The sequence below is a fragment of the Neophocaena asiaeorientalis genome, unplaced genomic scaffold (genome assembly GCF_003031525.2).
Source record: "Neophocaena asiaeorientalis asiaeorientalis breed wild unplaced genomic scaffold, Neophocaena_asiaeorientalis_V1.1 scaffold427, whole genome shotgun sequence".
Classification (NCBI taxonomy): Eukaryota; Metazoa; Chordata; class Mammalia; order Artiodactyla; family Phocoenidae; genus Neophocaena; species Neophocaena asiaeorientalis.
In genome coordinates, this window is record NW_020172280.1 from 443,153 (window position 1) to 464,991 (window position 21,839).

The 21,839-nt window shown below is 40.9% G+C and overlaps 1 protein-coding gene across 3 annotated transcripts in view; it reads left to right on the forward strand.

Moving 5' to 3' along the window:
* The first annotated feature begins 7 nt into the window (after nt 1-7).
* Nucleotides 8-21,839, forward strand: part of TMEM170B (transmembrane protein 170B) — a 37,858-nt gene continuing 16,026 nt past the window's right edge. For 2 of the 3 annotated variants that reach the window (XR_003005780.1, XM_024763954.1), the window contains exons 1-3: nt 8-531; nt 18,976-19,146; nt 20,185-20,224. Coding sequence is in view for 2 of the 3 variants with exons in the window: in XM_024763954.1 (XP_024619722.1) it covers nt 216-531; nt 18,976-19,146; nt 20,185-20,224 (527 nt within the window). In the remaining variant the exon portion in view is untranslated. The remainder of the gene's footprint in view (nt 532-18,975; nt 19,147-20,184; nt 20,225-21,839) is intronic. The other variant, XM_024763970.1, reaches the window with a different exon arrangement.

Below are 21,839 nucleotides of genomic sequence, written 5' to 3' on the forward strand. Positions count from 1 at the left end.
GGTGATGAGCTGAGCCCCGTCGGGGGCTGCACCTGCCGGCTGCCCATCACCCAGGACCTCCCGGCGTGACCTCGGCCTCCTCGCGTGCCCGGCCCCCGCGGCTCCGAGCTGCCCCTGAGAGGGAGCGGCAGCGGCCTCCTCCGACCCGAGTTATCGCTCGGGGGCCGAGCGGGGAGAGCGCCCGGCCCCCTCCCCTCCCCAGTCCGCCGTCCTCGATGTCTCCCCGGCGGGGAGGGGGCTGCCGGGGAGACGCGCTGAGCGGCCCCCCCCGGAGGCCCGTCGGCGGCAGCAACAGCGACCAGCCCGGCGACCCGAAGCCTCCCCCGGCGGCGGCGGCCTGGAGGAGCCGCGCACCCGCCGCTGCCCCCGGAGCCTCGCAGCCGCCGCCGCCGCCCGGCGCCGGAGGAGAGGGCGGCGGGCGCCCCCCAGGGAAGATGAAGGCGGAGGGGGGCGACCACTCCATGATCAACCTGTCGGTGCAGCAGGTCCTGAGCCTCTGGGCCCACGGGACGGTGCTGAGGAACCTTACGGGTAATTGATGCGCCCGGGGTGGGGACCGGGATGCGGTGCCGCCCCTTGCCTCCCTTCTCCCTCCCTCGGAGGGGAAGCGCTCCTCGCCGCCCCACCCCCGAACGCGCCCCGCTCGGGAGCTCCCTGTCCCAAGTCCTGGCGAGGAAGGTGTTAATTGGATCCGCTCCGCTCCTGTTCTGGGGGCGCCGACGCCAGTCCCCCGAGACCCCGGCTCCAGAAGCGCTGGGGGAGAATCCACGACCCCCGCCTCCCCTCCCTTCCTGCAAGGGGAGGGCCGGCGACCGCCCTGCCTCTGTAGTACGCGTGGAATAGCTTTAGCGCTGAGACTTGAGTACAGTTAGCCTTTATTTATCTCCCCACCTCCATACACACACACACGCACACGCACACGCGCGCGCGCGCTTCTTGCTCTTTAGGTCTTTTTCTAGTTTAGCTCTTTTTCTCTCTTGCAAATCTCAAATCGAATGCAGAACTTAAATTCCCTGCTCACAATGACCAGTTTGCTTCAACTGTTAATTTTTGTTTTTGTTTTTTTGCGATATAAATGACTCCTTAAGTAGATTATATTAGGTCACGGGCTGGGTCAAGGTCTAGTGAATTCTAAGCACTTTTTGCTTTAACCATATATCTCCTCCCTCTCCTATTTCCTTTTGTCTGTCTGACTCCCTCTGGCCTCAAGCTGCTGCTTCTGTGACATTTGATAATTTTGTGTATTTCCCTTCATACGTCAAGGCTATCAGGAGGGAATTGGACTTAATATATTATAGTAATTAACATCAATTTCTAGTTGTAAAAGTGAGCAATAATACTCATAAACTTTAAAAATCAAATTTATAGGTCTGGTTTGTGGAGAAACTTCTGGCTTGGTTAATGCAGAAATGCTTGTATTATACCCTGACTTTAAAAAATACTCGCTAAAGATTAGTGTTTACAAGAAAGTAATTTCAGTTGCAGTTTGATGACTCCTCAGTGCGTGCTTCTCAGGGAAAAATCTTAAAAGCATACTCAGGATTTAATTTTTGGAAATGTTTAGACAGCTAATTTTGATAGAGCATTAGTATTTCAGAATGCATTATGTTAAACTGGTTAAGACTATGGAGAGTATTTTACAAATATAACCTGTCTTGATAGGATACAAGACATTATAAAATCTAGCATTACATGGAATTCAGATATTCATAGAGAAAAATTGGGATTATTTACCACAAGGTTGAGTTTAAAGACGCTGTGTGCCTTGAATGTGGAAACTGCTATATAAAATTAACCACAACGGGAGAGTCTACAACAGTGAGTGGCCCACGTACCGCAAAGTAAATAAATAAATAAATAAATAAATAAAATTAACGTGGATTCTGGATTGGATTTTAGTGCCCTCACTTTTAATCTGTAGTTATTTAACTTGGAGCACACTGACCTTACATGCTGGTTGCAGGTCAGGAACATGTTTTTAGTTCTGAAAACCTACACTGACATAAGAACCATTTCATAATTCAATTGAATTTTGAGATAGACCGCTTTATTTTACTTATGGCGTTCCTTGTGTTTATCCACTGTTAGTATTTCAAATGTTGTATGAATTATGTTTATTGGAGTAAAATGAAAAATAAGGATTTAAGAATATGTATTTGTATATGTTAATGACTGGCTTAGCTCATCGGTGGGTATTTAGAGAAAATTAGCTTTGGGAACCATAGAGTAAATGTAAATGTAACTTACCTCTCGGACAGATTTAACAATATTTTAAAATATTTACTTTAACATTCTCAATCATTACAGTGGCTTCCAGTTCCCATAGGTCAACCGTTAGGCTAACAATAGTAGTTTCAACCCAGGGTTAGTTCTAATTATCTCCTAACATAGTCTTAATAATCAGCTGTTGCTCATTGGACTTGCCATTTTATAAAGGATATGGGATATGCTGACCATCCAAAACCAGGACTGAGGGGGGACTGAGGAGCATGGGAACCTCTTCTAGGAAATTTAAGTAGAGTCTGAGTACGCAAAATTCTGTAAAAATGGAGAAAATAGATTAGAAATAGACTTCACCAGCAGGTGAATGTACCAAGTTAGGAACCCCATCACTGCTAAAAAGTAGACTCCGTAAGTGGTAACATTCTGATGTGGTTCATCATGACCTTCTCCATGCTGGTGACCTTCGCGATCCCAGATGCAGCTTGATCATTAGTTAAGTGATGCCTCCTACAGTGCCATTTATTTTTTTTCGGCTTCATAATTAAGATGTAAGTTAAAATTGTTTATTTTTTTAAACATCTTTATTGGAGTATAATTGCTTTACAATGTTGTGTTAGTTTCTGCTGTATAACACAGTGGATCAGCTTTATGTATACATATATCCTCATATCCCCTCCCTCTTGCATCTACAGTGCCATTTAGAACTTAGTCTATTAAAAACAAACACACAACTTCTAAAACAAGATAACTCCTATTTATTAAATGCCTGCTATGTATCAGGTAATTTACATATATTATTTCTAATCTTCAGAGTAACTCTCCAAAGCAGATTTACAAACAAGCTCAGAGAGGTAAAGTTGGCCCACATCAAATAGCTTGAAATGGCTGAGCTAGGCTTGAAACCCATCTCTGCCTACAGAATTACTCTTTCCCCCTTTCCAAGCTGCTTTAGCTACTTCTTCTCTGTTCTCTATAAACAGAATGAATTAAGTGCTTCATCTTGTTCCTTCTGCTCCTTATACATGCTTTTGTTGTTATATTTTGCAATTACATTATAACTTTTATTTGTCTCTTCTAGACTGTGAGCTTTTTGAGGGTGGGGTCATTGTTGTAATCATGGAGTTCTGGAAGCCTAGCGTATTGTATCTGGCACATAGTATATGCTCAATGCATGTTTATTGAATTGAGCTTTTAAAACAATACTTAACAGTTGCATGATTAAAACATTCTAGTTGCCTTATTTTCAGCTACATCTGTTTGAGTGAATATGCTTTTTTTTTTTACATCTTTATTGGAGTATAATTGCTTTGCAATGGTGTGTTAGTTTCTGCTTTATAACAAAGTGAATCAGTTATACACGTGTAGGTCGCCGGAGGGCGTCTGTTCTTTGCTCAGACAGGACGGGGTTAAAGGAGCCGCTGAGTGGGGCGCTCTGGCTCACTCAGGCCAGGGGGAGGGAGGGGTACGGATGCGGGGCGAACCTGCAGCGGTAGAGGCCAGCGTGACGTTGCACCAGCCTGAGGCGCACCGTGCGCTCTCCCGGGGAAGTTGTCTCTGGATCCCGGGACCCTGGCAGTGGCGGGCTGCACAGGCTCCCTGGAAGGGCGGTGTGGAGAGTGACCTGTGTTCGCACACAGGCTTCTTGGTGGCGGCAGCAGCAGCCTTAGCACCTCATTCCTATCTCTGGGGTCCGCGCTGTTAGCCACGACTCGCGCCCGTCTCTGGAGCTCCTTTAAGCAGTGCTCTTAATCCCCTCTCCTCGCGCACCGGGAAACCAAGAGGGAAGAAGAAGTCTCTAGAGTGAATATGCTTTTAACTAGGACATAAAGTGTTTAAGCAATTTATAAAGATAATTGTCATACTTTTAAAACACAAAAATGCTTTTTTGGTGCTAGTTACCATTCTTTCATGTATTTTATTTAATCTTTTCAACCATCTTGAGAGAGATTAGTGTTTATCCTTATTTTACAGGTTCAGACATTGAAGCAAAGAGTAACTTGCTTAGATCTGGTAGCTAATAAGTGAAAAATTATTACCTTTTTTCAGATTATGATAACACATATTAAGTCAGAAGGCATTTTTTTCATCATCATAAACTTGAAAATGAAACAGGTAATAGAAAGGAGCATAGTGTAGAACCAGACTGATTTAGATTTAAGAAATGACTGGGAAAGATTTGCAGAAATCTCGTTAATAGGAATTCTGGTTAATTAAAAAGTAAATAAAAGGGTAATGTACTCTCATCTTTTTTTTCAGTTAACAGGTATGATTTGTTCCTCTGTCTGTATCTTATCCCATAGGTGAAGCAGAATTTTGACCTTTTTATCTCAGAGACCAATCTCTTGAAAGTAGTCTTGTGTATGTATTACTTTGATAGAAATATATTTTTTAAAAGTGATGACAACTAGAAATTAGAATTAGCCAACATTTTAGAGCTATAAGTTATGTAGTTTGATTACTTCCTTTTAGAAATATTGAGATATACATGACTGGAATCAAACAGTCATTTAATGACAGAGCCAGGACTAGAACTGTTGTTCACTGACTCTCTGTTTCTGTGCCTTTTGCTTTTATTCCACATCTGATTTTAACTCAGGCAGGTCTGATAGATGATAAATCTTAAGGCACTTAAGAATAGCTTTGTAAGTATTTGCCCCAAATGAGCCCAAGAATGGGTGAATGGAACTAATTTTTGTCCAGAAATAAAAGATACTGTACAATGTAAGATATTATTGAATAGTGATAATAATAGTAATAATCTTTCTAAAATTTTAAGTTGCCATAGCCTATGTAAAAGTTAGTGATCCATATTTACTATATATCTAGTTTTAGAAATCCTACCAATTTCAATCTATTGTTTCTCCTTCCTGGAAGACAGTAGTACTATGGGGATTTCATATAGAGATTAACATCTGGAGACCCCATCTTTGTCACTTGATAACTATTGCCAGAGTTCTCTTCTGTATGTCACTTCCCACAGTATGTGATTCTCAGGATTCCTAAATTGTTAACTGTGTATAGGTTATATGCTTATTCAGCTCACTCAGGTAGAGAGATAGGTGGCTTCCTTCCTTCCCATATAGTTTTTCTTTCTCTGAATATGTCCTAAATCCCTCTTGCCCACCACAACCTAAAATTAGAGCCAGAATGTATATACTCTTTCAGTTTTATGGGTAACCTAACTTCAAAATAACGATCTACAATGAAATGTATCCTTTTGCTTTACTTTTATTTTCTTCAACTATTTTGGCTCCCAACTTTGTGTTCCCACCCAAATTTGGTTGCTAAGAGTTTAGAGACGAATTTTCTACTTAGAAGGAGGCAGGATCCCTAAACCCCCGGATAAACACAGAGCTGGGCTCGGGTTGGGAAAGGAATAATTGGTTCCTTGGAAAAAAGGCAAAGTCTGGCTTCAGGCTCATCCCCTCTCTGTGTCAGCAGCAAATGTGGGCGCAGATGCACCTCTCTATTGGTATAAACATCGGGAAGCTGGGAATTCAAACTGGAATGAAGGTCAAGTGTGTGTGTGTGTGTGTGTGTTTACAAAATATATATGTGCTTATTTATTTTTACTATATACATACACACTGTTATATTTCCCATTTAGATTTTATAGTTGCTAAGCCACTTTAGTGTTAATAGTGATTATCAGAAAAAAAAAGAGAGAGAAAGGGGGAAAACTTGGGTACCTAGTATACATACTTGTAATTGTTCACACCTCATACGACGAGAGCCAGCAGCTTCGTTTGGTGGTGCTCCCAAACTGGTATGCTTCTCTCAGTCCCTGCACGTATTCTAGTGTCCCATTAGGTTAAGTTCCTCCTCCTAAATGCTCTATTATAGGAGGTGAGTTTATGCAGATAAAATTATTTCAGATGTCCAATTATAGAAATTTGTGTTTTGTAAATGTAGCCCTAAAGACAATGTGCTACGCTTCAATATTTGTGCCAGACCCCCAAATTTACTTTTTCTGAAATACATGTGAAAAATCCCTTACCTTTTGTGGTACTGAGCCAATTAATAAGTACTGATATGATTTGTACTTTATAGGATTTTGCCATTTGGAAGACTTACCTGTGTTATCGAGAATGAAGCCACTGTAATTTTTCAAAAATTAGAATTGCCATCTTCAGGTTTTTACATTCCTAATACCCATCTCTTTATCTTTGAATCATATATCAGTATCCTCTGGCGGTACCATGTCCAAGGTCCAGATGATACTTCTTAAACCTAAAGCAATTTCCAGATAAGTCTTGGGACTGTGTAAGCTATGATTTTGATTCTTAAATGGTTAACTATCAGAATATAAATATATTTATCTTTGCTTTGTTTAGTGATTGGAATAAAGGACCAGAAAAGTAAGATAATTCAGGAGGAAAAGTTAGAATAACTAGGGATATTTTTCCTGTAGAAAGGAATTCTAAACAGAAGAGGAAGGATGAGGCAGAGATGGGGAGGAGGAATTGGAACCAGGGAAGGAAACTGGAATTAAGAACGGTCAGATGTAAGAGGAGAGCCCAGAGAATTCAGTGCATTGGACTTACCTTAGAATCAGATGAATAATTCTAATAATGGCTATATTTATTGAACACCTACTATATGTCAGGTACCGTACAAAGCATTTTGCATGCATTTTACTTACTATAATTGAAGTGGCCATACAATGTATTTTATTAAATGTATATAGAAGAAGTATACTAAGAAGCAGCGTCTAGCATTTTCAAGGATCAGGCTTGTTGGATATTTCTTGATCATGAGCATTTGCCAGTCTCTGTGGCAAACACTGATAAACAAAAATGAAAATGTCAGTCATTCTCCATAAGGGGCTCATGGTGTAGAGAGGCGAACTAACCTTCAGGTTAAGTCGTAGTTCGGCGGCTTGCTGAGTTCAGGGGGAACCAGGTAATAGGACTTTGAAGACGACAAAAGAGGTAGAGAGTAGAGAAAGAACCTGTTTAAAACGGATGATGGAGAGAGAGGAGAGGTGATCTGTTTTGAGGATGGTTCAGGAATACCACCAGGACTTGATTAAATTTTAAAGTATTATATTGCTTTTGGATAACTATGTGTAGCCAATATGTTTTATTAATTAATTATTAATTAATTAATTAATTTTGGGGCTGCATTGGGTCTTCATTGCTGCACACAGGGTTTCTCTAGTTGCGGCGAGCGGGGGCTACTCTTCGTTGCGGTGCACAGGCTCTAGGCACGCGGGCTTCATTAGTTGTGGCACGTGGGCTCAGTAGTTGTGGCATATGGGCTTAGTTGCTCTGTGGCATGTGGGATCTTCCTAGACCAGGGATTGAACCCGTGTCCCCTGCATAGGCAGGAGGATTCTTAACCACTGTACCACCAGGGAAGTCCCACTAATATGTTTTCATTATAAAATTCTCCCTCTCTCCAGTCCCTACCATGAATTAATTTAATCCAATATGGTTACTAAATCTTGCTACATATCAGAATTACCTGGGGCTGGTTGAGGGTACAGTCCATAGACCCAGTCCACAGCTATGGAATTAGAATCCTTGAGACCAGGGCCTAGGAAGGTACATTTTAAACTAGCTCTTAAGGCGATTTTATTACTGAGAACTCAAGGATTGGGAACACTGGATTTTTAAAAAATGAAGCTTTTTTGTGATCAATTTGTAACTGTGTTGTGATATATAATGCAAGTTAATGTGGAGTGTCTAGTATAGCTAAAGACTTATTAAAATTTCAAGATAGGGCTTCCCTGGTGGCGCAGTGGTTGCGAGTCCGCCTGCCGATGCAGGGGACACGAGTTCGTGCCCTGGTCCGGGAAGATCCCACGTGCCACGGAGCGGCTGGGCCCATGAGCCATGGCCACTGGACCTGCGCGTCTGGAGCCTGTGTTCTGCAACGGGAGAGGCCACAACAGTGAGAGGCCCGCGTACCGCAAAAAAAAAATTCAAGATAAATGACTCATTTCCAAGAGGATGCTATAACCCAGTTTTTTTAGGTGACTGTCTTTTAACATTAGAGGATAATATTAGAATTTATCTTTTAAAAATGTTTATTTATATGAGCTATTAGCTATAGAGAAAAATTCTTATTAAATGGTAGTACTTTAAAAATTCTAAACCGTTTAGTTATATTTAATCTGAAGTATATGGGAGAACTAAACATTAACAATGTTTATGTAAATACTTACATAATGTGCAGTTATTGGAACTTCCCCCACTAGGATAAATTGGGTTCTGCTAGATTTTTGTATGCAAATAAAGAGTCTAAAGAAGCAATAGGATCCTTGAATTCATGAGTCAGTAAACAGTTTTATCCTTGAATGCTATTAATTGGCTCTCATACTTTAGAAAAGCCACATATTTTTTAAAATATCTTCATTGGAGTATAATTGCTTTACATTGGTGTGTTAGTTTCTGCTTTATAACAAAGTAATTCAGCTATACATATACATATATCCCCATATCTCCTCCCTCTTGTGTGCCACCCTCCCTATCCCACCCCTCTAGGTGGTCACACAGCACCTAGCTGATCTTCCTGTGCTATGCGGCTGCTTCCCACTATCTATCTGTTTTACATTTGGTTGTGTTTATAGGTCCATGCCACTCTCTTACTTCATCCCAGCTTCCCCTTCCCACTCCCCATGTCCTCAAGTCCATTCTCTACGTCTGCGTCTTTATTCCTGTCCTGCCCCTACGTTCTTCATGACCATTTTTTTCTTAGATTCCATAGGTCCATCCACCTCACTACAAATAACTCAATTTTATTTCTTTTTATGGCTGAGTAATATTCCATTTTATATATGTGCCACATCTTCTTTATACATTCATCTGTCGATGGACACTTAGGTTGCTTCCATGCCCTGGGAAAAGCCACATATTTAACCAGACCTTGGTTTCCTCATCTATAAGACAATCCAATGACAACAATTTTCACATTGATGTTAAAGGAAAGATGATCTAAAAATTTTAATGAGTTAAGGAAAAAGTTGAGAGATTTTACTGTGAGTTAAGAAAAACATTTACCCGTTTGCATATAAATTTGTTTTTTTAGTCTTTAAAATTAAGAAGCTTTCTTTTTTAAGTGGGGCTTCAGACCTTTAATATGCTAATTTTTAGAGTGAGGTTTAATACCTAGAAAATCTTTGTTCTCTGAATACCATTTAATAGTTCTTAGAATTAGGCCTTCTTAAGACTTGGTTTAGGAAACTCTGGATTCAATATCTGGTGATCCCTTCCAGTTCTGAAATTATCTGTGTTTTTGTTTTTAACCCCAGTGTGGCATAACTGCTTCCTGAGGATTACTGTCATCATATCAAAGGTGTGACTGTTCTGACCGTGCTTGTGCATTGCTTGTTTTCCTAGTCGTGCTTTTATTTTCTGATCTGTCATTCATTTGGTCTCTTATTTAGATTTAATTTTAAGAATTTGTTACATTGGGAGTTTCATTATAAGTTATGCTGATTGATGTGAAAAGTTCATTTTTGAGTGTTCAGTGTAAAGATCCTTTGGAAATACTGTATCATGAGATTGTAACGTTTTATCAGTCACTGAAAAGATTATTTTTTAGGTCAGTGACTGATTCAAACAAATATGTTGTTACTGACATTTTATTGGTAGGACATGTATAATTTAAGATGCTTAAGGGCATATAAGTAATAAAAGTTGAAACTATTGTACATTGCTGTGTTATAACTTCATAATAGATTCGGATTTTGCCATTCAATCCTTATACTTTTTTTTTTTTTTTTTGCGTTACGCGGGCCTCTCACTGTTGTGGCCTCTCCCGTTGCGGAGCACAGGCTCCGGATGCGCAGGCTCAGCGGCCATGGCTCACGGGCCCAGCCGCTCCGCGGCACGTGGGATCCTCCCGGACCGGGGCACGAACCCATCTCCCCTGCATCGGCAGGTGGACTTGCAACCACTGCGCCACCAGGGAAGCCCAATCCGTATACTTTTATAACTGACTAACTAATCGATTATGGGAAAGAACAAATTGAATGGCATCTTTTAGGAAGGTAGTGCTGTGGCTTAAATGTAAAGCAAATTTTGAACTATTTTAAATAGCCTTAACCTGATTTTCTTTTTTACAGCAAATGATAGTCTAATTGTTTTAAATTAAAAATTTATTTTTCTAAGAATTTTTTTTCTATTCAATGATGAGTACTGTAATTTACAGTTTAAAATCATATAATTAGCTGGTGAAAGGGTAATTTGGTTTAAGTGGGTAATAAGTATTGCCGTAAGCTTTGAGAGAGGCAGTATATTCAAGCAGCTCTTAAAGGTGTCACAATTAAATTTAAAAGCTAATGTTTTTGCTCTCTTTTAAGAAGTGGAAGCAGGCAGCTATAAAATATCTACAATAGCTTTAACTTCTATGTTAAATGAGGCTTCAAGTGAAAAAACGCAACAACTTATTTTTAAATCTGGTTAAAATATTAGAATGATTAAAAATAAGAAAACATATTTTAAAAATTTATTTATTTATTTTTGGCTGCGTTAGGTCTTTGCTGCTGTGCGCAGGCTTTCTCTAGTTGTGGTGGCTTCTCTTGTTGCAGAGCACAGGCTCTAGGCGCATGGGCTTCAGTAATTGTGGTACACGGGCTCAGTAGTTGTGGCTCACGGGCTCTAGAGCTCAGGCTCAGTAGTTGTGGCATATGGGCTTAGTTGCTTCACAGCATGTGGGATCTTCCCGGGCCAGGGCTTGAACCCATGTCCCCTGCACTGGCAGGCAGATTCTTAACCGCTGTGCCACCAGGGAAGCCCAGAAAACATATCTTTTATGTTTACCTTCATTTTAATTTTCTTTGTTGCTCACTTCTTTGTGGAGCGTTAAGTTTCCATCTAGTCTTACACTCCTGTTTGAAGAGCTTCCTTTAATATGCCGTGTAGCACAGGTCTACTGGCAGTTAATTTTTCCAGTTTTTTTTTTTTCCTGGAAAAAAATCTTCATTTCACCTCCAGTTTTGAAAAATGTTTCTCCTGAATATAGGTTCTGACTTTGCATTTTAGTTTTTTAAAGTGTTACTGTAATTTGTCATCTGGTTTGGTTGCTTCTGATGAGAAGTTTGCTGTACTTTTTATCTTTGTCCCTCTGTGTGTGTAATGTCTTTTGTTCTCTCTTTTTTCCTTATTTCTTCTTCAATACTTCCCCTTTATCTTTGTTTTTTTAGTCATTTCACTGTGGTGAATCTAGGTATGTGTGTGTGCTTTATTTTTGTTTTTTTATTTTTTAGTTCTTTTGGGAGGTCTTTTTCTTGCTTAGGATTCTCTGGGAGTCTTAGATTTGTGGTTTGATATCTTTTATTAGTTTTAGAAATTTTCGGCCACTGTTTCATTAAATATTTTTCTTCTCCATTATCTCTTTCTTCTCCATCTGGGACTCCAATTACATGTATGTTAAACCATTTGAAATTGTTCCATAGCTCTTGGATGGTTCCTCTTTTCCCTCCTACCACTTCTTTGTTTTTCCCCCACTCTTTTTCTCTTATATTTCAATTTGAATAATTTCTGTTTGTCTACTTTTACATTCACTGATTATTATCTTTTTATTTTTGCGGAACACGGGCCTCTCACTGTTGTGACCTCTCCCGCTGCGGAGCACAGGCTCCAGACACACAGTCTCATTGGCCATGGCGCACAGGCCTAGCTGCTCCACGGCATGTGGGATCTTCCTGGACCCGGGCACGAACCCGTGTCCCCTGCATAAGCAGGCGGACTCTCAACCACTGTGCCACCAGGGAAGCCCACTGATTATTTTTTTAAAATTTTTTATTGAAATGTAGTTGATTTACAATGTTGTGTTAATTTCAGGTGCATAGCAAAGTGATTCAGTTATATAGATAGATAGATACATAGATAGATAGATAGATAGATAGATAGATAGATAGATAAGTAGATTCTTTTTTAGATTCTTTTCCATTATAAGTCATTACAAGATAGAGTATAGTTCCCTGTGCTATACAGTAGGTCCTTGTTGGTTATCAATTTTATGTATAATAGTGTGTATATTTTAATCCCAAACCCCTAATTTATACCTCCCCCCCTTTCCCCTTTGGTAAACATAAGTTTGTTTTCTATGTTAGTCTATTTCTGTTTTGTAAATAAGCCCGCTTGTATCATTTTTTAAATTCCACATATAAGCAATATTATATGCCAGGGGTCCCCAACCCCCAGGCCGTGGACTGGTACCGGTCTGTGGCCTGTTAGGAACTAGGCCGCACAGCAGGAGGTGAGTGGCAGGTGAGTGAGTGAAGCGTCATCTGCCGCTCCCCCTCCACTCCCTCTGGCTCCCCATCCCTCGCATTACTGCCTGACCATCCACCCCCGCCCCGGTCCGTGGAAAAATTGTCTGCCACAAAACCAGTCCCTGGTGCCAAAAAAGGTTGGGGACCGCTGTCATTTGCTATTTGTTTTTCTCTGTCTGACTTAATCTCGCTTCGTATGATGATCTCTGGGTCCACCACGTTGCTGCAAATGGTATTATTTCATTCTTTTTTATGGCTGAGTAATATTCCATTGTATCTATGTACCACACCTTCTTTATCCACTCATCTGTGGATGGACCCTTAGGTTGCTTCCATGTCTTGGCTCTTGTAACCTCTCCTGCTATGATAAGTTCACTGATTCTTCGCTTAACTATGTCAAGTCTGCTGGTGAGCCCATTAAAGGAAGTCTTCATCTCTGATATTATGGTTTTCTTGTTTTTGCATTTTCTTGTTTTTTTCTTTTAAGCAGTTTCATTTGACTTTTTCTTGGACTCTCCATCTCTCTGCTGAAATTCCCCATCTGTTCTTGTGAGTTGTCTACCTTTTCCATGAGAGTATTTAACATGTTAATTATAGTTAAAGTCCCTGTCTGGTTGTTTTAAAATCTGGATCATCTCTAAGTCTGATCACTTTATTTCTTGACAATGAATTGGTTTTCCTGTTTCTGAGGGTGTCTTAATTCAATATTTTTTTTATTGAATTAAGGACTTTATATGTATAACAGTAGTGACTGAGGTATGTAATATCAATATTTATGCCTGGAAATGGGCTTCTTCTGCTAGACCAGTAGGGTGAAGGTTGATTTAATTTAGTCAGGAGTGAGCTGAGTTTGAGCTTTCTCGTTACGGTTACCTTTAGCACACCCTAGGCTTCAAATTCCCCAGAAGGTGCTGCTGTTGCCTTGTACGCAGGGTGGGGGCTGGGTGCTGCAGGGTTGGTATCAGTGTTAGTGCCGTATTGTCAGCTTTTAGCCATCTCTGCAAGCCTGCACCATGGAAGAAGTGTCTCTCCACACCTTTGCCTTCCCCCAGCCACAGCCTTGTGTTGCTCATTACTTGGGGCAGGGGAACTTCCTCTCTTGTCCTGTCCAGTGTTAGTCTCAGGCAAGCTCTGTGTGGTGGGGTATCTGGGTGGGGCTGTCCACGGTCCTGCCTTTCTGAACCGTGGTAGCCACACTCTCCCCAGTATCTGTGACTGGTCTTGGGCAGAAGTCTTCTATCCTTCCCTCAGCAGTAACCGACTCTGCTTAGAATAGGATCCTGGGTCCTGGATGGTTTTCTGCCCCTCCCCCAGGGGTAAAGGATTTTTCCTTCTACTCTTCCCCAAGCTGGAGCTGCAGTGGGTCTTTGCTTGTCCCCCGAGGGTGACAGGATTTCCTGCCTTCCAGCAATGGCTAAGGCTTGTTTTGAATAGGAAAAAGGTATCCAGGAAGCACGCCAGGTTGTCTGTTTCCCTTAGCAGCCACTGATCACCTCCTATAGGCCGACGTACACCACTGGGGTGGCTCTCTCCAGTCTCCGTCTTTCTAGGGAGTGCCCGGTAGAGACCTGTGGAAGAGGGCTTGCAGGTGACTGTGTACTTTCCTTGTGTCACTTACTGCAAGCTGACCGATTAATTGCACGCTGGGACTTTTAACTGTCGGTTACAATTTTAGCAGATTTCTTTTTACCCACTTGTATGGTACCCACTTCCTGTTCCTGTGCTTTGCCACAGGAAACATAGTGAGTATGTCAGCTGTCTCCTTGGAGGGTCTTGTCCCTCTTTGAAATTCAGGTTACTTTGTTATCTTGTAGTGTCACCTGACTGATGGGCTAAAGAAGAGCTATGATTTTGTAGTTTATCTTTTTCTCACTGTTAGGATGAGAGTGACATTCTTTATAGCTTTCTATATCCTAAATTTAATTCAAATTTATATCTAATAACAGAATTGTTTTAGTAATCATAGATTTAAAATTTGACAGATCATGAATTTAGGAAGATTGCCGACACAACAAACTTGAGATTTACTGCTTTTTAAAACATGGCCCATAATATACATGTATAGGTAATCTTCACATTTTTCTACTTGACATATTCTTTTTTTCTTTTCTTTTCTTTGCGGTACGCGGGCCTCTCACTGTTGTGGCCTCTCCCGTTGCGGAGCACAAGCTCCGGACACGCAGGCTCAGCTGCCCTGGCTCACGGGCCCAGCCGCTCTGCGGCACGTGGGATCTTCCCGGACCGGGGCACGAACCTGTGTCCCCTGCATCGGCAGGCGGACCCTCAACCACTGCGCCACCAGGGAAGCCCCACTTGACATAGTCTTGCCTTTAGCTTCTTTACTCCTTGCTTCTCACCAACATTTGAATAGTATTGCTGATGCATGAAACATATTTTCCCATGTTTCCAAACCTGACAGCATTGTCGTCTATTCAGCTGTCCATAGCAGAAATCTGGGAGGCCAGACATCACATCTTCCTCACCTCCATCATCCAGGCCATCAGCAAATCCTAAATATTTCAAATTATTTTCAATCCTGAGGCCAGTGCCTAAGTCCAGGCCTGAGTTTCTCTCGGGACTCTTGAAATATTCTGATAGTCTCTCATCTCTTTCTAGTCCCCCTTTCCCATACTTGCCAGGATAATTAATTTTTTAAAAGGTGAATGTGATTGTATCACTTCCTTATTTAAAGTCTTTCATTGGCTCCTCATAACCTTCAATCTTCAGAATAAAGTCCACATCTTTAGGGTCTGTAAGCACCCTCCCTTCCCCACAAAAGCTGCTCCAGCACACCTCTATAATCTGCAGCCAGTTCTCTCCATGTTTCTCAGCTTTAGCCAAACTGGAGGTTTTGCAATTGCATATTCTCAGTTGTACATAATTCCATGATTAGATCATTTTGTCTTAGCGCAGTTTTTCATTCTTGGCTGTGCATAAGAATCAAAACTTTAAAAAATTCTGAAGCCCAATTAAGTCAGAATTTCTGAGGGTGATATTTCTTTTAGGCTCTCCCAAGTAACTCCAACATCTAGCCAAGGCTGAGAACCGTTAGCTTTGAGTGCCCCACTCCCCATTCCTCACCCTCATTCCAGCTCCAGTGTGTTTATCATTTGGTTCAGTCCTGTTTATTTTAAAAATTCAGGTGGCGGGCTTCCCTGGTGGCACAGTGGTTGAGAGTCTGCCTGCCGATGCAGGGGACACGGGTTCATGCCCCAGTCGGGGAAGATCTCACATGCCGCGGAGCGGCTAGCACCGTGAGCCATGGCCACTGAGCCTGCACGTCCGGAGCCTGTGCTCCGCAACGGGAGAGGCCACAGCAGTGAGAGGCCCGCGTACTGCGAAAAAACAAAACAAACAAACAAAAGCACAGAAGATAATTTTTAGTGACTTGGCAACTAGGGCTGAGAAAGATACAGATTGGGATCAGGGCTATTTCTAGAATTGTTTGGAGACTGGAACAAATCACTACTCCTCTGCCTCTTATCCCACTAAAAGTAAACAAACACACTGCAACAACTCAGTTTAAGATGAAGATTATGGACAGCCTTGAATAGGGAAAAATAATGAAAGGGCTTTAATGAAGACGGAATATCTCCTTTCAGTGAATTACTGTAATTGAATGGACGGCATGCTTCAAGGTTTCTGTTTTGTAAGTGTATTTTTAATTTCTCATTTTGTATTTTGTTTAGCACCAGCAAACTCTCCCTCTGGCTTCATCCTTTTATTGTTGCTCAGTTGCAAGAAGCTTGGATTAGGTGGGATATGGGTAGAAAGAGAAAACTGGGCCTCTGGGTGTTCACGTTAGCTGTACAAGCCTGCACAAGTTAAGAAAAGGTTGTCATACTCCTCTCCCGTTCTTAGCAACTGTTCTTTCTCTAGGGCCCTGGGGCATCTGTCTTCGCTCTACTCTTAGGCTTCTGCGGTTCTCCAGGTGTGCTGCGTTTGCCAATAGTGAGTCGGACCTTAGACAGACTTGTTTATCTGGAGTAGAGCCAGGTCTTCAGAGGCCCTGTTCACTGACATGGTTGTACTGATCTATCAGGTAATTTAAAATAGTAGTAATGGGCTTCCCTGGTGGCACAGTGGTTGAGAGTCCGCCTGCTGATGCAGGGGGACACGGGTTCGTGCCCCGGTCCGGGAAGATCCCACATGCCGTGGAGCGGCTGGGCCCATGAGCCATGGCCGTTGAGCCTGCGCGTCCGGAGCCTGTGCTCCGCAACGGGAGAGGCCACAGCAGTGAGAGGCCCGCGTACCGCAAAAAAAAAAAAAAAAAAAAAAAAGTAGTAACAACATGAAATCTAAATTAATTGTAGATATTCTCAGCAGCATTCGGGTTTTTTTCCATGATAAATAGTGTGATTAAGAAAAACAAAGAAACATAAAAATAAATTTGAGTTTGGGCAGATTGTGCTCAGCCTGCTTGAGGGATAATCCTGGATTGGACATTAGAGGACCATTTGAGATTCTGTTTCAGTTGTATAATTCTTTGATAGCTTGGGGATTTATAAGGCATTAGACTTAATTTTCCTAATTATTAGGTATACTGACTATATAGTCAGTAGGCAAACAACATTTCTTATAATGTCAGATAATCCCTGTTCATAGTGTTACATATAGGGCTTCCCTGGTGGCGCAGTGGTTGAGAGTCCGCCTGCCGATACAGGGGACGTGGGTTCACGCCCTGGTCCGGGAAGATCCCACATACCACGGAGTGGCTGGGCCCGTGAGCTATGGCCGCTGAGCCTGCGCGTCCGGAGCAGAGGCCACAACAGTGAGAGGCCCGCACACTGCAAAAAAAACAAACAAAACAAAACATAGTGTTACATATAGCCTGTATTATAAGGACAACAAATAAAAGTGCTTTTGGGGGTAGCCCTGGTGAGAAGCAGGACTGGGGATCAAGGCAAATGGCTGCTCTTATTAAGAGTAGGTGCCTGTTCCAGCGCCTGTCTCATCTCAGAACCGCCTTGATGAGCATCCCTCCCCACCCTGTTATTGCTGTATCATTGCTGTATCATAGTCTTGCTTTGTTAGGGTCACTCTGGAAAATTATATCTTTTAAAATATAAATATTCTTCAGGGCAAGTTAAGCATTTTTGTCTTTATTTTTTATAAATTGAAGCTATTTGTTTGGGAGTGACAGTGTGAAAGCATTACTTCTCTGAAAGCTGGAAGAGAAAGACCTCTAAAAGGCAAGATTTGTCTGTTTTTCCTTAATCACCAGCATCTCTCTCTTATGCCATAGAGAAGCATGCATGGTACTTTAACACAGAAAAATATATCAGATGTCTCTTCCTTGAAATGATTTCAAATTATAAGTCCATTCTAAGTGTCAATTCTTAAGAATTTAGCAGGCTGAAACTGATTTTTTAAAAAATCTGTTTTCTATATATCCTCTCTTCTTAAAAATTAAACTTTTAATTTTGAGATAATTGTAGATTCACATGCAGTTGTAAGAAATAGTATAGAGAAAACCCACGTGCCCTTTACCCCATTTACCCAATGGGAACATCTTGGAAAACTGCTGTATAATATCAAAACCAGGATATTGACATTGATAGAACCCACCAACCTTTTTCAGATTCCACAAGTGTTGCTTGTATATCTGTACTCATTTGTGTGTGTGTGTGTGTTTAGTTCTGTACAGTTTTATCACTTGTATATGTATCCACCACCACAGTCAAAATACAGAGCAGTTCCATTGCCACAAAGATCCCTTGTGTTTGTAGCCATTTTAAAATAAGAAGTCCCCCATTTCCCTCTCCCCCAAGTCCTTGGCAACCACCATTCAGCCAGAAAGAGAGAGAATGAAAGGCATGCTCATCAATTGTCTGTAAACCAGGCTTCAATGAACAGTAACTGAGACTACATTGAAGAAAGAGTGATAGAGCTTGAGGAGTTCCTGCTAAGGACTAGCATACGACCTAAGAGACAAAGCATTAAAAAAATTCTGACTGATTCTTTAGTATGTAAACGTGAGAGCCAAGAGGGAAATGGCCTGAAATTCTTAAAATCATAAAAGATAAAAATCACTGACTTATTTCTGAATTCTGAAGGTAAAGATCAGTTCATTTATTTATTGAACAGATAGTTTTTGTACTTATTGTACTTATTATTTGAATTAAGTGGTAGTTTTTAAAAATGTCTGGGCACTTAGTATAGAAGATAGAAAATTATATATCTAACAGCAGTTAATTAACTTATATAATTTATTGCAAGAGATTTGCAGACATGAGGGTTTATTAGAGAAATTAATAGATTATAGCTATATGATGGGCACATTTAGAGGAAATTAGAGGCTTTGACCTTCTGAAGTCATGGAGGGAATGACTTCCCCATCAAGCATTAGTGATGATGATAACTGTTAAAATTTATTTAGTACTACTATGTATCAAGTCCTGTACGAGGCATGTTTTTAATCTGTTAATCTCATTTAACCTTTTTCCAGACCATAGGTGCTATTTGTTAAACTGGATTTTCTAAGATGTTTTTCAACAGAATTATTAACATTTTGCTTTTCCTTTCAGAGATGTGGTACTGGATCTTCCTCTGGGCTCTCTTCTCCTCTCTGTTTGTCCATGGTGCTGCAGGAGTGTTGATGTTCGTGATGCTACAGAGGCATCGGCAGGGGAGAGTAATCTCTGTCATTGCAGTCAGCATCGGATTTCTGGCTTCCGTGACTGGAGCAATGATTACTAGTAAGTTGATTTAGTTTTAAGCACATAATTTTATATGCACTTACAGTTTTGGTAACTTTATTCTTATTGTAAATGCAACAGTGTAATCTTTCATGTAGAATATTTTTCAGCACTAACCACACTTCATCTAGAAGGTAAAGATCAGTTCGCTTAATTACTGAGCAGATAGTTTTGGTACTTCTGCTGTATGAAAACTCATTATGGAAGGTTTTGGGGAAATGGAAAAGCTTGTAGAAATTGTCAAGAGGTAAAGCAGTTCGTGGGAAAATTTATCTTATAGTGGATGTAGTTTCTGCTTTAAAGGAGCTCACTATGTGGTAAGGGAGAGAGGTAGGCACACAAATATGCCAGTGATAATTGTTATTTAAAAAAAGTGAAGATAGGGCTTCCCTGGTGGCGCAGTGGTTGAGAGTCCACCTGCCGATGCAGGGGACACGGGTTCGTGCCCCAGTCCGGGAAGATCCCACATGCCGCGGAGCGGCTGGCCCCGTGAGCCATGGCCGCTGGGCCTGCGCGTCCGGAGCCTGTGCTCCGCAACGGGAGAGGCCACAACAATGAGAGGCCCGCGTACTGCAAAAAAACCCCAAAAAACAAAAAAAAAGTGAAGATATAGCTCTTAGGTGCTTAATGTCATCTGCCTGTGACTACAAAATAAAAGTGCACTTCCTTCTTTTTTTAAAAGGATATTCTAAATATATTACAGATAATTTGCCTTCTTTAAAACCAGGAAATTAAACTTGGAATAAATTCTAATTTTGACATACTTAAAATTTTTTTAAGCTTTAGTTATTGTTATTTCACAGTCTTAATTTTTAATCATTTTAATAAATTTCAGGACAAATTGGTTTATTTATATTTTAAGAACAGTTGGAAGTTTAGAAGTAGCAATTACATGTTTTTTTCCTTTTAAATTCTTGGGTTTTAAAGTTTTTAATTTTTTTATTGATGTATAGTTGATTTACAATGTTTCAGGTATACAGCAAAGTGATTCAGTTATACATATATATGTATTCTTTTTCAAATTCTTTTCCATTATAGGTTATTACAAGATACTGAATATAGCTCCCTGTACCATACAGTAGGTCTTTGTTGTTTAACTATTTTATATATAGTAGTGTGTATCTGTTAATACCAAATTTATCCCTTCCCCCCCTTTCCCCTTTGGTAAGCATAACTTTATTTTCTACATCTGTGAGTGCGTTTCTGTTTTGTAAATAAGTCTATTTGTATCATTTTTTTTAGATTCCACATATAAGTGATATCATATGATATTTGTCTTTTTCTATCTGACTTACTTCACTTAGTATGATCATCGCTAGGTTCATCCATGTTGCTGCAAATGGCATTGTTTCATTCTTTTTTATTCTGAGTAATATTCCATTGTGTATATATACCACATCTTTATCCATTCATCTGTCCATGGACACTTAGGTTGCTTCCATGTATTGTCTCTTGTAAATAGTGCTATAATGAACATTGGGGTACATGTATCATTTTAAATTAGAGTTTCCTCCGGATATATGCTCAGGAATAGAATTGCTGAGTCATATGGTAACTCTATTTTTAGTGTTTTAAAGAACCTCCATACTGTTCTCCATAATGGCTGTACCAATGTATAGTCCCACCAACAGTGTAGGAGAGCTTCCTTTCCTCCACACCCTCTCCAGCATTTATTATTTGTAGACTTTTTGATGATGGCCGTTCTGACTGGTGTGAGGTGATACCTCATTATATTTTTGATTTGCATTTCTCTAATAATTAGCAATGTTGAGCATCTTTTCATATGCCTAATTGGCCATCTGTATGTCTTCTTTGAAAAAATACCTATTTAGGTCTTCTGCCCATTTTCTGATTGGGTTGTTTGTTTGTTTGATGTTGAGCTGTATGAGCTGTTTGTATTTTCGGAAATCAATCCTTGTCGGTCGCATCGTTTGAAGATATTTTCTCCCATTCCATAGGTTGTTGGTTCACTTTGTTTATGGTTTCCTTTGCTCTGCAAAAGCTTTTAAGTTTAATTAGTTCCCATTTGTTTGTTTTTGCTTTTGCTTCCATTACTTTAGGAGATAGATCCAAAAAACTCTTGCTGCGATTTATGTCAAAGAGTGTTCTGCCTATGTTTTCCTGTAGGAGTTTTATAGTATCCAGTCTTACATCTAGGTCTTTAATCCATTTTGAGTTTATTTTTGTATATGGTGCTAGAGAAGGTTCTAATTTCATTCTTTTACATGTAGCAGTCCAGTTTTCCCAGCAGCACTTCTTGAATTTCTCCATTTTATATTCTTGCCTCCTCTGTCGCATACAGGTTGACCATAATAGTGCACTTCCTTCTTAAACACAAATTATTATGATATAAGTCTCCCCTGGCCTACTAGAAATTAGCCACTTTACGGTGTCCTCCAGCTGTCTGCAAGTTTTCTACTGTGCTGCCTTATGTGCGTGTCCTACAGCCCTCAGGTTCACTCCCTCTGACCTTCTCCTCTTAGCGCTGTACTTAGGCCCCAGCTCCAGCCTGGGCTTCTGCTGCGCTAGAGGAGCTAGAACTTAGATGCACCCTGTTGAGCCTGGAGGGCCCTCAGCTGCTTCCTTCGTGTGGTTCTGCCGGACACTGGCGCTCCTCTTTGCCGTGTGGTCTCGTCACTGCAGGTGAACAGCGGAGCTTCTGTTGCCGTTCACTCTGGCCGGCTTCTGGGAGG